Below are 17494 nucleotides of genomic sequence, written 5' to 3' on the forward strand. Positions count from 1 at the left end.
GACACAGAGAGAGAGAGAGAAATATCATGATGATGATGATGATGATGATGATGGTGGCGGTGGTGATGGTGATGATGATTCACTAGCTAGCTATGCCATATCTACCAGCGATCCGAGCAACACCACAGAACAACATCAGCTAAAGTCAACCAACTGTATTGCTGACTAAAGACTTTTCATTCATTCAGTCAAGCTAAAAGAAGAGAGAGTCGCCGCACAGTCAGTCGACACCGATACACACACACACACCACACAACACTTTAACACGATGTTTTTTTTCTTTTCTTGTCTTGTTTCTTGTTTTCTTTTTCATATAGGTATGTATCTTTAAGTTTGTCTTTTTCATCTACTACTATAACCACTACTATAGTCTTACCTCTCTTTCCACAACTTACTGTCTCTCTCTCCCTCTCTCTCTCTCTCTTTCTCACTCTGTGTGTGTGTGTGTTTCGCCAGGCATTAAATCATGATGAATATCTTCTATGGAAACCAAGTTCTTCTTTTTGCTGCTTGTTGATAGCTCAAAACTACGGCTCAAACTCATAACGGTACCAATTTAAATCTAACAGCATTTTAGCATACTCAAAAAAAAAAAAGAAATACGTCAAACATTTAATAGAAAATCTTTTCAGACAATAGAACAGCAGCAGCAATAGATCCAAAAAAAAAAAAAAACCAAGATATTTTCTCCTACTGTGAAAACAAAAGACCGTAGAAGAAATAAAGACGGAGCCAGGCACACAAAAATAAACTTAATTTCAAGTCGAAATTTCTATACCCTAAGTGGTGTACAACGTAGAGAATTAGGTGTCCGAAAATATTTGACCACCCCCTCTCCTTGCCCCCTCTAGTTGTAGTTTAACAAAGAAAAAGGCTATCGTCCCTCCACCGCCGCCGCATAAGAAGTCAACAACAATGTGAATTTCGAATTTTTGTGTTTTTTTGGTATTTGAAGTGAAAAGTTTTGACAGCTTTTTTATTGTATATGTGTGTGTGTGTGTGTGTGTGTGTTTATCCTCTTTTGTAAAATGGACAATTGAACCAAGAAACAGCAGCAGCATAACAGAGCACAAATGCTTTAGAAATTGGCAAACAAGGCACACACACACGTTCACACACACACATACTACAAGGAGTTTTCAATTGCACTTACAATATGCCACTCTATTGAAGTGTGTGTAGAGAGGCTGTTGATGATAAAGTCATTGAAAAGAGGAAAATTTATGTTGGATTTTGTGATATTTGTGAAAAAGTCAAAAATTGGTTGTACGCCACACGCTGAGCGGGAAATGAGGGGGGGAGGGGAGGGGGTGAACGTACGTATATACAGTGAGACCAAAAAGTATTGGCCCACTTACAAATTTTCAACTTTCAGGCGATGCAACTTTAAAAATGTAAGCAATATGTAGACTATGGTTTAAATAATTATCTAATTAACAAATCAAAAAATCATTTGTAATGCATTTCTCCACAGTTATATTCAATAAAATGTGAAATGGGGGAAATCACCCCCTTAAAGTATGCAATGGGCTGGAAAAAGTATACATTATTTGCAAAAAATTTATAACTTTTCGGTTGACTTGGATTTTGTACGAGAAATGTTTGCTTTGAGGTTTTTTATTTTCATCCCCAGACTATTCCAAACCTATTTTAAAGCGAAATTTTGGACTGTTTATTGCATACTTTTGGAAGCAAATTTCGTTCATATTCCTCGCTCAGATCCGGCAATGCGAATAAACTATAAAAATCACACGAATTCAAGCCAAAAAAGTATGTACATTGGTATATTTGTTTTTTGGTCTACTGTAAAGGCCTTTAATATTAAAGAAATTCATAGAAATAACAAAGTTCCTAGATTATGATTCCTTAGAAAGAAGAAGCTATTTAATACCCTGCCTCTCTCTCTTTCTCTCTCTCTCTCTCTCTACTCAATTGGAAACCATCTTAATTATAGAAAATTTGATTTATTTAGTGCAAACACTTCAATAATTTTAAAAGTTAAAATATTTCTTTAACAATTGTTGTTCGCAGTTGTTTGTTGACCGTGTGAGAAAAAAAAAACCGAACAATAAAACTCTAATCTGGGAACTTCCTTTCCTACCACATTGTGTCATATAATTTCTTAACTAGTTTTCAAACAACTTTCATCTCGCTGCTGCAATTTAGTTTTAATGTCTATTTAAATACATACATATATCTGTTGACAATTAGAGTTTGGCTTTATCTTCTTCTCACTCTTACCTACATACATACACATAATCAATTTGTACGCAATGCTATGATTTTGATTTTTAAGAGTATCTAATTTCAGAGGAAACAAAGAGCAATAACAACAACAACAACAACAACAACAAAACGAAAAGCCCAAAATCCAAATTCAAAAGCCTGTTCCGTTGGCAATGTATTACGTCATTTGGTTGAAACTTTATGGATCGTGTATAACAACAATAATAGCAACAAAAGCAAATGTTTTATATGTGTATTATATGGTATATATGTATTTGCAATTGCAAAATCCGAAACACACACACATACAAATGGAAATAGACATGCGGCATGCGGCAGGCAAAGCAAGTTCCAGTTTTGAAAGCGACACAAAAGGCAATTGAATTTATGACACCCTTCTCCCCCCTACCTACTTCTCCTCGCCCGCTGTCCATAAAATCCAAACCCATACCCCCAAGCAGCACCATCTCTCTATCTCTCTCTATCTATCTATCTCTCCAATTGCTTTTAATTAGTTGAAATTGAAAACTTAGCACAAACTAAGAGAAGGGGACGGCGCATAGTGATCGAGGGAATGGTGGGTAGGCGAAAAATACACACATAATTAAATATGGAAAAGTCTTGCCCTCATTGATGATCTCTCCCCCAACCAAAAGGAAATGTGCTGCTACTGCTAATCATCATCGATGACAACGATCGAACGATAGAGCTGAGCTGAGCAGAGCAGAGCAGAGCGTAGCGGCAACTGCATTTGGCGTGTGAAAATTGATTGAAAAACCTAAACCGAGACTTACATAAGCCAATAGCCAACAGCCATAAGCAATCAACAACAATCTACTGCAACAGCAGCAGCAGCAACTAGAAAAATGTTGACCAAAAATGTATTTTTTTTTTGTTTTTGTGTTTGTTGTAAACAGTAATACGACTAAATATTCCGGTCACGTCAATGGAATTACTTAACGCGCTTGATAATGACAATTATGTCATGTATGTATGTATGTATGTATGTATGTATGTATGTATGTATGTATGTATGTATGTATGTATGTGTAGACAGTAGACATACCATAAAAAGGCATCCAACTACTAACGGAGATCCATGACTCAATCGCTCAATCAGATACACTGAGACTTTTCTCGCGCTCTCATGGCAATCCACTACACTCTATCTCTCTCTCTGTCTCTCACTCTGTCTCGCACTCTGTCTCACACTCTCGATTTTCTCCCCTCATTTGGCAAAATTGCAACTAAAAACCACCTTGACCTTATCAGCCAAGCGTGCAAATATATATATACAATATAATTTAACCCAACGAACAAACAAAAATTTCAAGTTAAATTGACCGAGACTTGAAATTCATTTGAAAAATTTCTTAAATTTTGTATACCCTGCTGTGCAGGGAATGGGTATATTCAGTGCTTTGAAAGTCAAAAGGAATTTTAAGCAACATTGCCTCGATCTAGATTCTAGAAGGTCAACCAGTCCTAATAAGTGACTGATCCTGGGGCATCTTTGCCGAAAGGATTAGCCTAATAGATCATTAATGAACCAATGGCCAAAATGGCTTCATAAAGCCGACTGTTTCGACTTTGGGACACACAATCTGAGACCACAATCGACGCCCTTTTATGGCAAAACATTTTAAACTTTACAACGACTTTTTTTGAATTAATTGATTAGTTAACTTCAGTGTTCATTTCTTGGCTGCTTGGGTACTTTTTAAGTCCATGCTTGAAAAGATGTAAGAGATGCATGAAATTTTTGTGATTCGGCTCTATGGCCCGCACCATTTGGGCAAACTTCGCCAAGCCAAGAGTAGGAAGTAGTTTAATTCTGCTTCGTCGCTTTCACTTCCGCCTCATCAGCGCTAAAAGAGAGCTCTGTAGTAGCTGCTCCCCTATATCATCATCGTCATCATCATAGGCGCGCACACACAGCAGTAGTCTTTGGTGGTGGCCACCGCCTACCACTAGAGCAAAACCGACCATCACCATCATCAGCTGCAGCAGCGGCAGTTCCCCCGTTTTCGAATCCAATTCGGAATTCAACTCTACCCCTCCTCTGTTTCTCTCTTTCTCTCTCTCTCTCTCTCTTTAGAGCTGCCTCGACAAGTGGGTTTCACTTGCATAGAAAAACACAAACACCACGTGGGTTTTAGAGGAAACTTCCTTTTGCTCTTGTCAAACCATCTCCATATCCATTTCCCTCTTCATCTTCAACTTCAACTACTTCTTCTCCATCATCGTCATCATCTTCGTCGTCAAGTTGGCAGCTGTTTGCTCTTCTTGCTCATATTTAAATTGGTATTACCAACATTTAAACATCGATTTGATATATGTTTCCTCTTTGTCGTCGTCGCTGTCCACAGACTTTTTATGGAGGCGTTTAGGAGGAGTGTTCTCTTTAAATACGTGTGAAATTTGAGATAAATTTTTAACAGTTTCTCTTTTTTTCTTTCTTTTTTTGGATTTTGTGTGCCTCCACGTTGTTTGCTTTGGATGATTAGCTTCTGTTTTTGGCTGCTTTACTTTGCATATCGTTAAACCAAAAACGGAAATGGAAATGCGACCTCACAAATGATGCAAAAACACAGTCAAATTATACACTTACATAAAAAAAACAGCTATTATCATTATAGCCAAAATCAAATATAATTGTGTAAGCGATTTTAATGATTAGTTAGAAAGAAAATTAGATTCATAAATTTTTATTAAGTAAAGTTTTCTTAGCCTTTTCGGCAGTTTTTACTGTCTAATTTCGAATGCTTCATAAATAATTTCATCTAAATTTATTTTCCTTTAAAAAATTACTATTTAAAATTTTAAAATAACCCTGAAATTAACTTAATCTAGAGTTTGTATATTTTGTTTTCTCTCTGTCGGCAAATAAAAAAAAAAAAAAAAATTTAACTGATTATTTTGTTGGCGAAATAATATTATTCCATAGTTAATTGCGTTGCCTTCTTTTGACCCCCACCACCCCTTGCATTTTCCCCCCACTGCCATCACTGTGTGGCTTGACGATTGTAATTTTTCAAATGTTCAACTTCAATTTGTTACTTCCAGGCCCCTTGCCCCTTTCACTCTTTCACTCTCTCTCTCTCTCTCTCCCTCTCTCCTCTATGTGTGTGTGTGTGTTACTTTTCTCCTGGTTCAGCATTTCTCGTTTACTCGTTCGGCTTCAGTCAATTAGCAAAGTCAATAGAATGGCTCCCGTATATGCGCCGTGTGCCGTTTGCCGCTTGCTGCACACACATTTTCCACATTTGCTGACGTTTTTGCATTTTATTTGTTTAATTTATAAACGTCAAAAGAAAATGGGGGATGTTGGGGGGTTGGGGTTGGGGTTGGGGAAGAGAAACTCGATTCTTTCCCTCTCGCCCCGCACGCTCACGCAACCAACTCAACTCTCAAAATGTCAAACTCAAACACAATTTCTATTCTATTTGTAGCTAAGCCAAAGTCTAAATTGATCATCAAACCAGTTAACAGTTTTCCCATTTTCCATTTCCGTCTCTCTCCTCCTCCTCCTCTCCTCACACTTTTTCCCAGCCTGCTTATGGAAAAGTTTCTGGTACAAGTTTTTTCCTTCTTTTTTTTTTGCAATTGCAATTGAATTATCTCTCGCACTCAATCACAATCCCTAAAGTGGTTAAGTGTATCTTTCGAGTTTGGCAAATTAGCTTAAAGGGCGGCTGGTGGCCCTTCCAGCTTCTATGCAGTTAGTTCTACTTAGGAACAAATACAGAGACAGGCAGATAGACTGAGAAGGCAAATGCTGCTCTCTGCTGATGCAATTTAATTATTAATTTGACTAAAGCCAAAGAGCACTTTACACAGCGTTTCAAGTAGTGAGTAGTGAGTGTCGCAGCCACACAATGGGAATAAGCGAAAAGTTGAGAATGTGGAACACACACACACATATACACACACACACACCATGGTGGTTGTCGTCTTCATGATATTCTTCCTTCTGAGGTTAAATGTGGAACAGAAAACTGAATAATTGACTGAGATTTCAAGCAAGATGAAAGACACGAAATTAAACTGAAAGAATCTTTAACTAAATGCAATAGTAAAGATGCCTGGGCTTATGAAATAGTCAGCAACTTATATTGGCCACGACGTTATGAAGTTGAAGCCAAACAAAATGTATTTCAATATTGTTAAAAGGTCCAAAATCAAGTGGGAAATAAATTTACTCTACAGCAAATGCCATCTCACTTGCACTTAGTACTTAAGTATGAATTGGATAGATGAAAATTATATGCAAAAACGTCAAAATAAGTTAATGACAATCGACAATCATTTAAACTTTTATTAATCGACATAAGAGATTATAATGTACATTTTTATTAGTTAATACGAGTGCAGGTTATGAATGATAATTAAAGTAATTATAATTCTGGGTCAAATATTGATTCAAATGTTTCGTTTCTTATTCGAATTTCAAAAGTATATAAAGAGGAAAAAGGCTGGAGGAGGGAGTGGGGGGTTGGGGGAATGGGTCCAGAATCAGAAAGACAAGTCAAGACACCACCAAAAGACCAAGGAGCGTGAAAAACCTCAAGTGCAATGCAATAATAATAATAATAATAACAACAACAACAACAATAAGAATGAGAAAATGAAACAAAAAAGAATGAGCAGAGAATGGGGGAATGTGGCATGGGGGGAGGGGACTTCAAGAGTCAAGTCAACCACTTGAACTCCAGTCCTCCTTATAGAGAGTAGAAAACGATCACTTGGTGGACGACACTCCTCCCCCCTACCCTCTGCCCCCTGCCCACTCTTTTACTAAAAATAAACCCACACACTTAGGGAGTGAGAGGGATGGTGGATGGGGGAAAGAAGGGTGAGTTTCAATTGGATGATGACGACGAAAAACGAAGACCCAAGAAGGAGAAGAGTGTTCTTTTACCCCCTCCTCACCCCTCTCACTGGCATTACGCCTCCTCCCTTTTTCCTGATATTGCACGATTCACTGGCAACCCCTTTTGAGTGATCCCTCCATTCTCTATCCATTCAACAACCCGCCCCCCAACTCTCTCTCTCTCTCTCTATTCCTCTTCTTCCTGGTTAATGAAGATCAATTGAATTTAAACAAAGGGAACACACAACAACAAGAAATAACTAATTTCTGCTGGCTGCCAGGCACAAAGAGGTCAAGTAAATGCGTTGCTTTTCTTTTCGTGTATGTCTGTGTGTGTGTGTGTGACATGCGACAGTTGTTGGCGGGGAGGCATAGGGCGTGGCAATACAACAAATTACTAGCAAATGCGCATTAACATAAACAACAAAGAAGAAAAACAATTAAAAGAGAAGAACAAGACGGGTGAAGAAAGGCAGGAAATCAACAAAAGATGCCCGGAAAACGAAAGAAGCTGTCCGCTCTCCCTCCCCCTCCCATCATGCCGCCCCATCTGACTAACATTCATCCATCATCCAGAAGCAACATCAGGTAGTTAAAACTTGGTCAACTTGGAAATTAATTAAGCCAACTTTATAGTAATAAAAAAAAACAACAACCAACCTTAACTCGAAAAGCAACCAAACACAATGGGCTTAATGTTTAATTGAGAGGAAAAGCAGCAGCAGCAGCAGCGACCAATCTAAGTTAGACCTAGCCAGAAGCTATTTAAAGTTCGACTTCCACTTTCCATACTTTTGAATTGGCCATTGCTTCTTTTCTTCTCTCTCTCTCTCTCTCTCTCTCTCTTTATCTTTGTTACAACAAACAAATTTGGGCCAAGCGAAACAAAATCAAAGCCAAACTAAGCCAACAGGCAAAACGGTTAATAGAAGAAAAGAAAAAACATACAATTTGACTTGGTCCACTCAACTCTATTCACCTGGTCCTCCCCTTCCCTTCCTTCCCTCTCTTCCACTACTTCCTCTTCTTAGTTATAAACTTTGGTCAAAGATTTGAAAAGAAAAAAAAAACAAAACCTCATGAATCTATATCTATTTCATCAACATTTTACGAGCATTTCTCAATGAAACAAAAAAATTCAAATCTAATATTTATACATGCAATTCCCTTGGCAATATTTTCCCATGCAATAATAATTAAATTTTTAATGCTGTTACAGTGAAACCTCGATATAACGAATCTGAGGGGGATCGCAAAATTATTCGTTATATCTATTGATTCGCTATAGGTACTGAAATGTAAAACCTTAGTCCTTTCAAGGGACTTAACAAAAAATTCGTTATATTGGGTTTTTCGTTATAACGAAGTTCGTTATATCGAGGTTTCACTGTATTTAACTCTGACAATTAAAATAATAATGAAATACAACACATGCTAAGCAAAACTTTTGTTTTTATAAAATTTCCAACATTTTAAATGCAAAGGGATGAAAAATAAATAAAATTAAACAAAAATTTGTTGTTTGTTTTCCAATACAGATAAATAACAAACAAGTTCTAGTTCAAGCTCCTACATCTCCCTTCGTCTCCCTCTCTCTCTATCTCTCTTTCTCTCTCTGTCCTCATTATAAATGAGAAATAATTGGAATTTCATTATGAAACTTGTGATGTGTTTTTTTCCCTCGAAATTGATAATCATTTTGAGATAGCTGTAAATAAATTTCTACTATATATATTTTCTTCTTTCAACTTTCTTTTGGCAAACTGCAAAGCAGGGGGAAAAAACTAAAGGGGGGAAAACATTTTTTCTAATTGCCAAAAAAAAGTTACATTAGTTCATGAAAGCGAATAATTAGACAACAGAAAGAGAGAGAGAAAAAATGATTTGGAGAAGCGTGGAGAGCAGTGGACAGAAATTGGAGCAACAACCATACACATATATATATATAAGAGTGAGAGGGAGAGTGAGAGTGAGATAGATGCAATCTTAAGATAAAAGTGCAAAATGAAAGTGAGTTGCATAATCTTGCAGTTAGAGTTCCCAGTTAAAGTTCCCCTGTTTTTTTTCCGTTGTTTGTTCAAAGTTCTCACACACAAAACAACACAAAATGAAAAGCAAAACAAAAAAGGGGCAGAGGCAGGGGGTTAGAGGAAGAAAGGGAAGCGCATGAGAGATGCAAAGGTAGCGATAAGTTTCACTAGCCCCCCCACCCCTTCTTCTTTTCGCCAGGTCTCTCTCACTCTTACCCACAGTTGTCTGTCTCTGTCTCTGAGAAAATGAATGTCGATTGTTTGTTTATTTGTTGCTGCTTGACCACTTTTATTTTTATGCCTCAATTGGCTTGGCTTGCCTTTGCTTGCATTTTTTTATTTTTTCCATTTTTATTTTCATACTCTTGCTAAAAGAGACGATCCTGAAATTCTCATTCATGTCTATTAATATTTTCCAACACAAACTGATGGAAATGTTTCTTAAGACAGTGTATACACACTTCGTTTTGTAGAGGCCTTGATTTTGTGTTTTGTTGTTGTTTCCTTCACTTTCCCCCCCCTGCTACAACAATTTCCCATTTTTTCCGTTTGTCATGCAAAACTGAAAACTTTTTGTCAAGAGCTCAGTGAAGAGTGAAGAGACTCTGGAAGATGAAGAAGAAGAAAAAAAGAGTTGCTGCTGAAGTTGGGGGCGGGGGGTGTGGTGGAGTAGTAGAAGAGATAAAATATGCATAAATAAATATATTTAATATTTGCTGACGTTCTTCAAATGCAACTTAAGCAATAGACACAAAAAGAGAGAGAGAGAGAGAGAGATGTATACCAAACGACAAAGAGAAAGAGACACTGTGAGGTCTCAAGCAAGTTTGTTGCTCAAGTCATTTGTCATTTTGCACACAGATAGACAGAGAGAGAGAGAGAGAGAGTTAGTAGATAGCAAATTGTCGAAGAGAAGGACGAAACGCGAGGCGAATGCAAAAATTAAAACATTCGCCTAAAAAGTGTGCCATGACAGCAGGAGACAGGGACAGAGATGGAGAGAGGGAGATGGAGAACGCGGTGGACAATTGGACGAACGAATAGTGTGGCGGTTAGTTCAAAGGGGCCAGCGACCCCGTCCGTTTAAGTGGCAAACCAAGTCAAATGTAGAAGAGGCATACATTTTGGATTTTCTGATGCTTCGCTGACTTTTTTCTCCTCACTTTGCTCTCTCTCTCTCTCTTTCTCTCTCTATAGCGATTTCAAATTCGACTCGTGGCAAAGCGCGCGTGGAGCAGCGGCTCCATGAAAATTGGCCAAAAAAAGAAAAAGAAAAAAAAACTGGCACGTTCCCGTGTAGTTTCCCCTCTCTTCTGATTCGCCGCCCCTCCCTCATCAACAAGCACATCATCCAACCATCTATTCCTACTCTTCCTTTCTCTCTCCTTCCTTCTTGACAACATGACAACAAAGAGGTCATTTACTTTCGTTGCAAGCATGAAATAATCGTTGTTGCTGTTGCTGCTTCTCGTTGTCGTCGTCGTCGTCGTGAAGCCGCACAGCCCCCGGAAAGCCCAAAGCAAAAGTCAAACGAAAAATAAAACTCACAGATAACTGAAATTGGCAACAGAAGCGGCAACACACACACACACACACAGAACCATATATATGTATATATTGCACATACATACATATATCTTTTTCTAGTGACAAGTTTTGGTTTTTGGTTTTTATTTGTTGCTATCAAAAATCGATTAACAAAAACCACAAAAAAAAAATACTCCCGTTTTCCGGGTGAAAATGTTAACAGATAATTGGCGGGTAGAATAAGAGAACGTTTAATGCTGTCACGAGTATCGATCGATTTCTATATCAGGATATGCCCATGTCACGTGCAGCAGTTAAAAATTCAACTAAAACCGAACATTGAACATTAAATGAGAACACAACAACCAAAAACAAAGGGCTCAACAATTTTTTTTGGTAGGGTCACCCACAATATGAAAATCTAAAGGAAAATATAAAGCAAAAAAAAAAAAAAACCCAAATGCTTTAATTTATTTATTTGTATTTAATTTGCTTCAAAGTTGTTGTAACTTTTTAAGCCGAGAGATCTGAGATTTAAGAAAAAAATTAAATAGAATTTCAAAAAAATACGCCTTTTTTCCTAAATGTTTAAAAGTATTTGAGTTTTACAAACTTGAATTTCTTTAAATGTAAAAACAAATGCAAAAAATTGTAAGAACTTTCACTGCCTTCAAAATTGTTTCTTGAAAATAAAACAAAAAATTATTTAAACAGCTTTTTTTTGTTTTCCTTAAAAGTCTTAAAAATATAAACGAAAATGGAGTGAATAAAATTGCTAAAAATTTATTTATCTATATGGTAAACTTTGCGTAAATTTTTCTACTTTTTCGCAGGTTACGTGTTTTCATCTACAAGGTATGAAAAGTATTGTAAAGGATATGTCAGATGCTACTAAAATATTTTGAAAATTCATAAAAACTCTTTATCCTTGCTAATTTGTAAATTTGCCAAATTTTAACCAATTGTCAAAAGTTTATTTTATTTTAATCCCATTAAGTTGGAATTGAAATATAATCATTATCAAGTTAACTTTTCTAACAAGATCATAAAATGCCAATTAATGGCAAATTAATGAATTCTGATGAACTTCAATTTCATGAATTTCTAATTTAGTGAATTTTTTGAGTATTTGAAAAATGCGTACCTTTTTATTATTTTATATCTTTTGCAATATGCATTAAATTCTCGAGAACTAAAGTTTTTTCATAATATATACATCATGTTGCCACACACTAAATTCAGATTTAATCGATATAATTCTTTTTAAAATTGATTAGAATTCAGCAAAAATATAGACTGGAAAAAATAGACAAATAGAACAAAAATTTATGTTTATCGTTTTGGCTGATTTTTATTTATGTCTTAAGTTTCAAACATGGAAAGTGATCTTCTAATTTGAATTAAATCCCTGAAAACTTGGAATTTTGTTTTGAAGTAAAAACATAAAGATTATTTTTAAATGTATTGGAAATTATAAAAAAAAATGTTGCACCTAAAAAATGAAATGGAACGAAGTTTTTTTTTTCCTAGTCTTCCATTTGTCATCTTGCTATGGGGTGTGATTTCATTTCCATTAAATCATCTTGTTTTTCACTTTTTTTTGATGAATCACAGAATCAATTGTGAAAATGAAAATCTAAAATTATTAATATGTGATGATTTCAATGTAGAAAAGAAAAAACCTTCATTATCATTGAAGAAAAGAGTTACTCATAGAACTTTGATTAATCTAAATCGAAATATTTACATCATGAATATACATACATACAGAGTTATGTATGTATATGTACACACATGCATATATGAACATAATAATAGATGACTCAACATGTTAAATATTTGCACGAAAAATGCAATAGTCTTACACACAATATATACACACACACACATGACACACCCTAACCTAAACTAAATAAGTGTAACATTCCCCCCTACCACCCCGGGGCACCCATCACTCAACACCCTCAGCACCCGCACCCTTTCCCTCGACACACAACGATGAAAATTGCAGCAACTAAGAAAACTACAAAAGGCAAACTTAATGCCATATAATGTAAAGGTAAACTTAGAAGTCTGGAGGCCCTTTCCCTCGCACCCCCTCCCCCCCACCTTTATCTACATATATGGTGTTCTACATATATCTTACTCCATTTGTGTGTCTGTGTGTGTTTACAAGTTTCTCAACATATCCATTAGACAAGACACACACACACACGCGGCATAAATATTTTATAACTAACTTGAAAATAGATTTCATTACTCTATTGTCTATCTCTCTCTCTATATATATATATTTAGAGAAATACAGAATTTGGATATTGGAGATGGGGCAAAGGGAAACAGAAATCGAAAAAAGTATTTGCCATTAATGCCGAAGTGTAAATGCCCTGCCTAACGCATGCGTGCTTGACCTACAGTAATAACGTGACTTTTTCCCTATTACGTGCTCTTACATGATCCTTCTCGGCTTAAAATCGGCAAAGATTAAAGATAGATCCACAATTTATCACCCATTCTTCTCATTTGACCCAAATTGTGGAAGAACTTTAGGTTCTAAAGCGAAACGATTCGGACTATAATTAGAGGCTTATGCTTATGCAGGGGGCAAGGTTGACACGGTTGACGATTGACACAAGTTCATTTCGACAACTGTCACTTGGAAAGTCTCATTTGGAATTTTTGTTAGCAGAGAGGAGATGCATGCAACACGACATTCAAGGTTCTTGTTTAACAGTTCTCGTTTTCTTTTTCGTTTTGTTTTTATCGAATAGTTAGATGAAAATATTTGTATCCACCAAAGAGACAAAGAAAACACTGACAAGTTTGAAGGCGTCGACGTTAGTTGATTCCAAAAAAGATAGATACCAGGCACTGACAACCAATCGTCGACAAAAACCTTGTCACGAGTCTTTACTGTACTGTAAAAGAGTTATTATTTACTTTGCAAGCAAAACTAGCAAATCGTAGATTTGAATTTAAAAAATCTATTTTTGTATGCATGGTTGAATCACGCTCAATGTTTCATTAAAAGGCCAGCAAAAAAGAAGGCTCGAAAAATGGCAAACACCTTGAACATTATCAGAGATTCCGTCTGCTGATTGGAAACCAGGTATCAATCCATTTCCAGGTAAAACCTCTAACAATCAGGCCCATTTGAAGTTTTCTTAATTTTTATAGATTGTTGAAATTGTTGACTCGCAACTCTAAACTTGCCATGGCCAATAACAAATTTTGTATTTAACATTTGTACCATTTAACTTTTTTTGAAAAATTAAAATTGAGAAAAGAAATGGAATTGAATTGAGAACGATATATGGAGATATTAACTTTTATCTGAAAATGTATTAAACGATTATATAAAATCAAGTTTTGTACTATTTTCCAACGTTTTTTTTTTAATTTTCTTGCCTTTCTTACCTAAATCCTAAATTAGCGAAATTGAATTGAGAATTGAGATATAAAGATATTTATCTTTTATCAAGTTTTTAGAAGTTTCTTGCCTAATGGCCACCCCTCAAAAAACATCTCATACTTGGAAAACCGAATATTTTTTTAAGTGCTTCGTTTTCTTATTTAGTCACATGTATGTACATACATATGTATGCATGCACATACATACATACATACATACATACATATGTATGTGTAACCGATTTCATTTAAAAAAAAAAAAAATATTTTTAAATTAATGACTGCTAGTAGATTAATTTGATAGTAGATTCTGATTAATCTATTTAGGTTGAAGCTCAGTAAAACTATGAGGAAAATGGCAACTACTTTTCAATGTAGTAACTAAAATTGAAGAAAGAATCATTGATTAGTGGAGACATATGTATATGTACATATGTATGTATACAAACATACATATACATACATATGTACATGTATGTAAAGGTTTTTCTTCACTTTTAGTAATCTTAATATACCTTTCTTTAGCCTATGGCTGCAGGGTATGTGAGGAGAGGGAAACACAGTACACAAATAAACTGGAATTAAGCATAAACCAATAAGCGCAGTACCAGAAAGAAGAAAATGTGTGTGTGTGTGAGGGAATGCGAAAACTAAAACTGGTCTCAAGTCAGGCAAAATCAACAAAAAATACACACATACATATACCTATACATATATGTATTTATGTACATACATACATAGATATATGCTTGCTCAAGGTCGGTCAACGGATTTTTCTTCTTTTTTTTTTTGTCTGGTGTTTCGCGTTAAGCTTTAGTTGAAAACAAAATAAATACATATATGAAACAGATCAGAAAACGCAAACGCAAACAGCCCAATGGCTGGACTGTGCGGTGCGCTGATATTTCAAGGGGGCGCCGCAACGGAAACAGCGACGCTATGCAAATTAAAAGTAATTTTAAATTTCCTGAGTTGGCGAAATTGAAAAATCGCCCACGCATAAACACACACACACACACACACACATTCCCATGCACAACACACAAAAAACGCAGCGACAGTGAGACAAATAAACACAGAGGAGTTGGGAAGGGAGAATGCGCCGTTATTTTTTGAATTCCAAGAAACAGTTTAGCGCTCTCGTTCTCTTTACTCCGTGTTGTTGTTGTTGTAATTATTAGGAGCAACAGGCACGCATGATCAATGGGGGGGAAAAATATCAAGTGCCTAGCTAGCCGTCTCTTTTTAACACACACATGTGTTGTTAGCCACATTTGAAATTTAAAACTAAAAAATGCACGTATAACTCACCTTATCCAAACATTTGAGCTCCTCGATGGGATATACCACCTTTTGGCAGCGGGCACAAGTTTTATTCATTTTGTTGTTGCTCTTTCCTTCTCTTCTCAATTGAAGTTTATGATTTGTTGTAAATGTTGTTGGTATTCTTTTTGCTACTTTTGGCGTTTGGGGGGGGGGCACACAGAAACAGGGTGGTAGCGGTGGTGGTGGTGGTGGGGGTACACAACTCCACTGATCTCCTTTTACTGTCTCTTCTTCTTTATTTGCGCTTCTTTTTTGGATGATGCTCTTCCTCTTCTTCTTCTTCTTTAGCGTATTCCTCGTCCTCTTCTATACCAGTGTGTATATATGTGTGTGTGTTAGTGTGTACACCAGAAGAAAAAATATTGTTGTAACTATTTTTGAAAATGGGGGAAAAGAAATTTTGCTAAGAAATTGCGCTTTGGATATTTCCTTTTTTTGTTTTGAGGATTAGGATTGTGGGTTGTTCTTGTTGTTGTTAATTAACACGAATTTTGCATTGCGAAACGGAATTTTGTTGGTTTTTGATGCCTATTGCCGAAAGAGGAGTTTTTGTTCTGTGTTCAACCCGAATACTTATTTTACACTATTTGGACATTTGGATTAACATTTTCAACTGACAAAACTGGCAGCAAATAACCGGTTTGCTTTGTTTCGCTTTTTGTTTTAGCACTTCTGTATTTATTTTTGTTGTTTTTTTTTTAGTATTATTGGTATTGACAAGAAAACAAAAAAGAATATTAAAAAAATCTGTTGCACAGGTTACAAAAGCAACGCGCGCATCGCAGCACGCGAAACACGACAACAAAAGGGAGAGAAAAAGAGTGCAAAGAAGAGTTGAAAAGATCAGCGGGGAGTATCAAACGCACGCGGGGAGTATAAACGCATCCTCTATTAACAATTTGTCCCGAATTCACCGATTTTTAATATATACATAGCTATATTCATATACATTGCTTGCTTGCATTACTTCGAAAAATTTACTTCATCCGATCGACTCAAAAACACACCCGCTCACGTTGAAAACAAAAACAACAATAAAAAACAAAAAAAAAAAACAAAATAACGGTGGTTCGCTACGAACTACATGGAACCACATCGAACTCGTAGCGAAAACACAAAGCCGACTAACTTATACTCCTCATTTACTTTTTGTTTCAGGGATTAACACATAGACAAAACTCATTAAAACTGATGTAATATATTTTTGTAAGCAGATCAATATTTTATATAATAAACAGGCATCTTAAAGATTTCCCAATGCCAAAGCCTTGATTTTCTATGACATTATTAAAGGTGAATTTATTCGAATCACTCATAAACATTTTTTTCATTCTCCAAGTAGCGAATGAATTGAAAGTTTAAGGTGGTTTTTTAAATTCCATCAATTTAATTTTTTGTAAGCAATTGGTAGACCGACATTTCTTTTTTTTAACTTTTGTTTCCCAACCAAATTTAAGTTAAGTGGATATTGAAGCAAAATTGGCAATGGTGAAGTTTAGACCGAGAGAGTGAGGCGCCTACGCAACATCCTTGAGGGTCACTTTGCTGCCAACTGGATGTACATCCAGGCTGCTAATGTTGTTGTTGCTGTTGGTGAGGTCAATGCTATTGTAATTCTCGTCTTCGATAAGAACAGACTGAGTCTGATGGCTGGGATTAAAGATGTCAAGTATCCAGGATTGCGATTGCCAGTCTTGATTCTGTGAAATGGTTGGAAAGAAGAGAAATATTAGAAATTATTTACATTATAAATTCCATTTCGTTGATCCCAAATCTATCAATCTATTTCCATTCTTACCTGGAATGGACCAATAGAGGATCCTTTTTGTAGAGCTTGAATTCGCCACGCAAATGCTCAATATGACTGTTATGATCCGAATTGACTGGCACCACGGGCACACCAGGTAACAACGAGATAACGTAGGCCATAGCTGAATGATCTTGATTGGAGCTCAAATAGACTTCACCAAAGTCCCATTGAAGCCAAAGTGTAGTATTCAATGTCTCTCTTAATGATTGCGGAGCATCAGTTTTTGCGCAATTAATAAAAGAAAAATTATGTTTTTAGCGGGACTATAGCTGAAAGTAGCTATTTCCGGCC

General features: G+C 36.1%; 1 protein-coding gene across 2 annotated transcripts in view; it reads right to left on the minus strand.

Annotated features, from left to right (window-relative positions):
* LOC6645338 (LIM and SH3 domain protein Lasp) overlaps window positions 1-16417 on the minus strand; it is a 33632-nt gene extending 17215 nt beyond the window's left edge. Inside the window, exons 1-2 of one of the 2 annotated variants that reach the window (XM_023177297.2) lie at window positions 16361-16417; window positions 15379-15764 (exon numbers count right to left, since the gene is read on the minus strand). In XM_023177297.2, coding sequence (XP_023033065.1) covers window positions 15379-15447 — 69 coding nt within the window. In that variant the 5' untranslated portion in view covers window positions 15448-15764; window positions 16361-16417. Of the gene's footprint in view, window positions 1-15378; window positions 16057-16360 lie in introns of those variants that run through there. The other variant, XM_023177298.2, reaches the window with a different exon arrangement.
* Between the last annotated feature and the right edge of the window lie 1077 nt (window positions 16418-17494).

Source organism: Drosophila willistoni, assembly GCF_018902025.1.
Source record: "Drosophila willistoni isolate 14030-0811.24 chromosome XR unlocalized genomic scaffold, UCI_dwil_1.1 Seg143, whole genome shotgun sequence".
NCBI classification, from domain to species: Eukaryota; Metazoa; Arthropoda; class Insecta; order Diptera; family Drosophilidae; genus Drosophila; species Drosophila willistoni.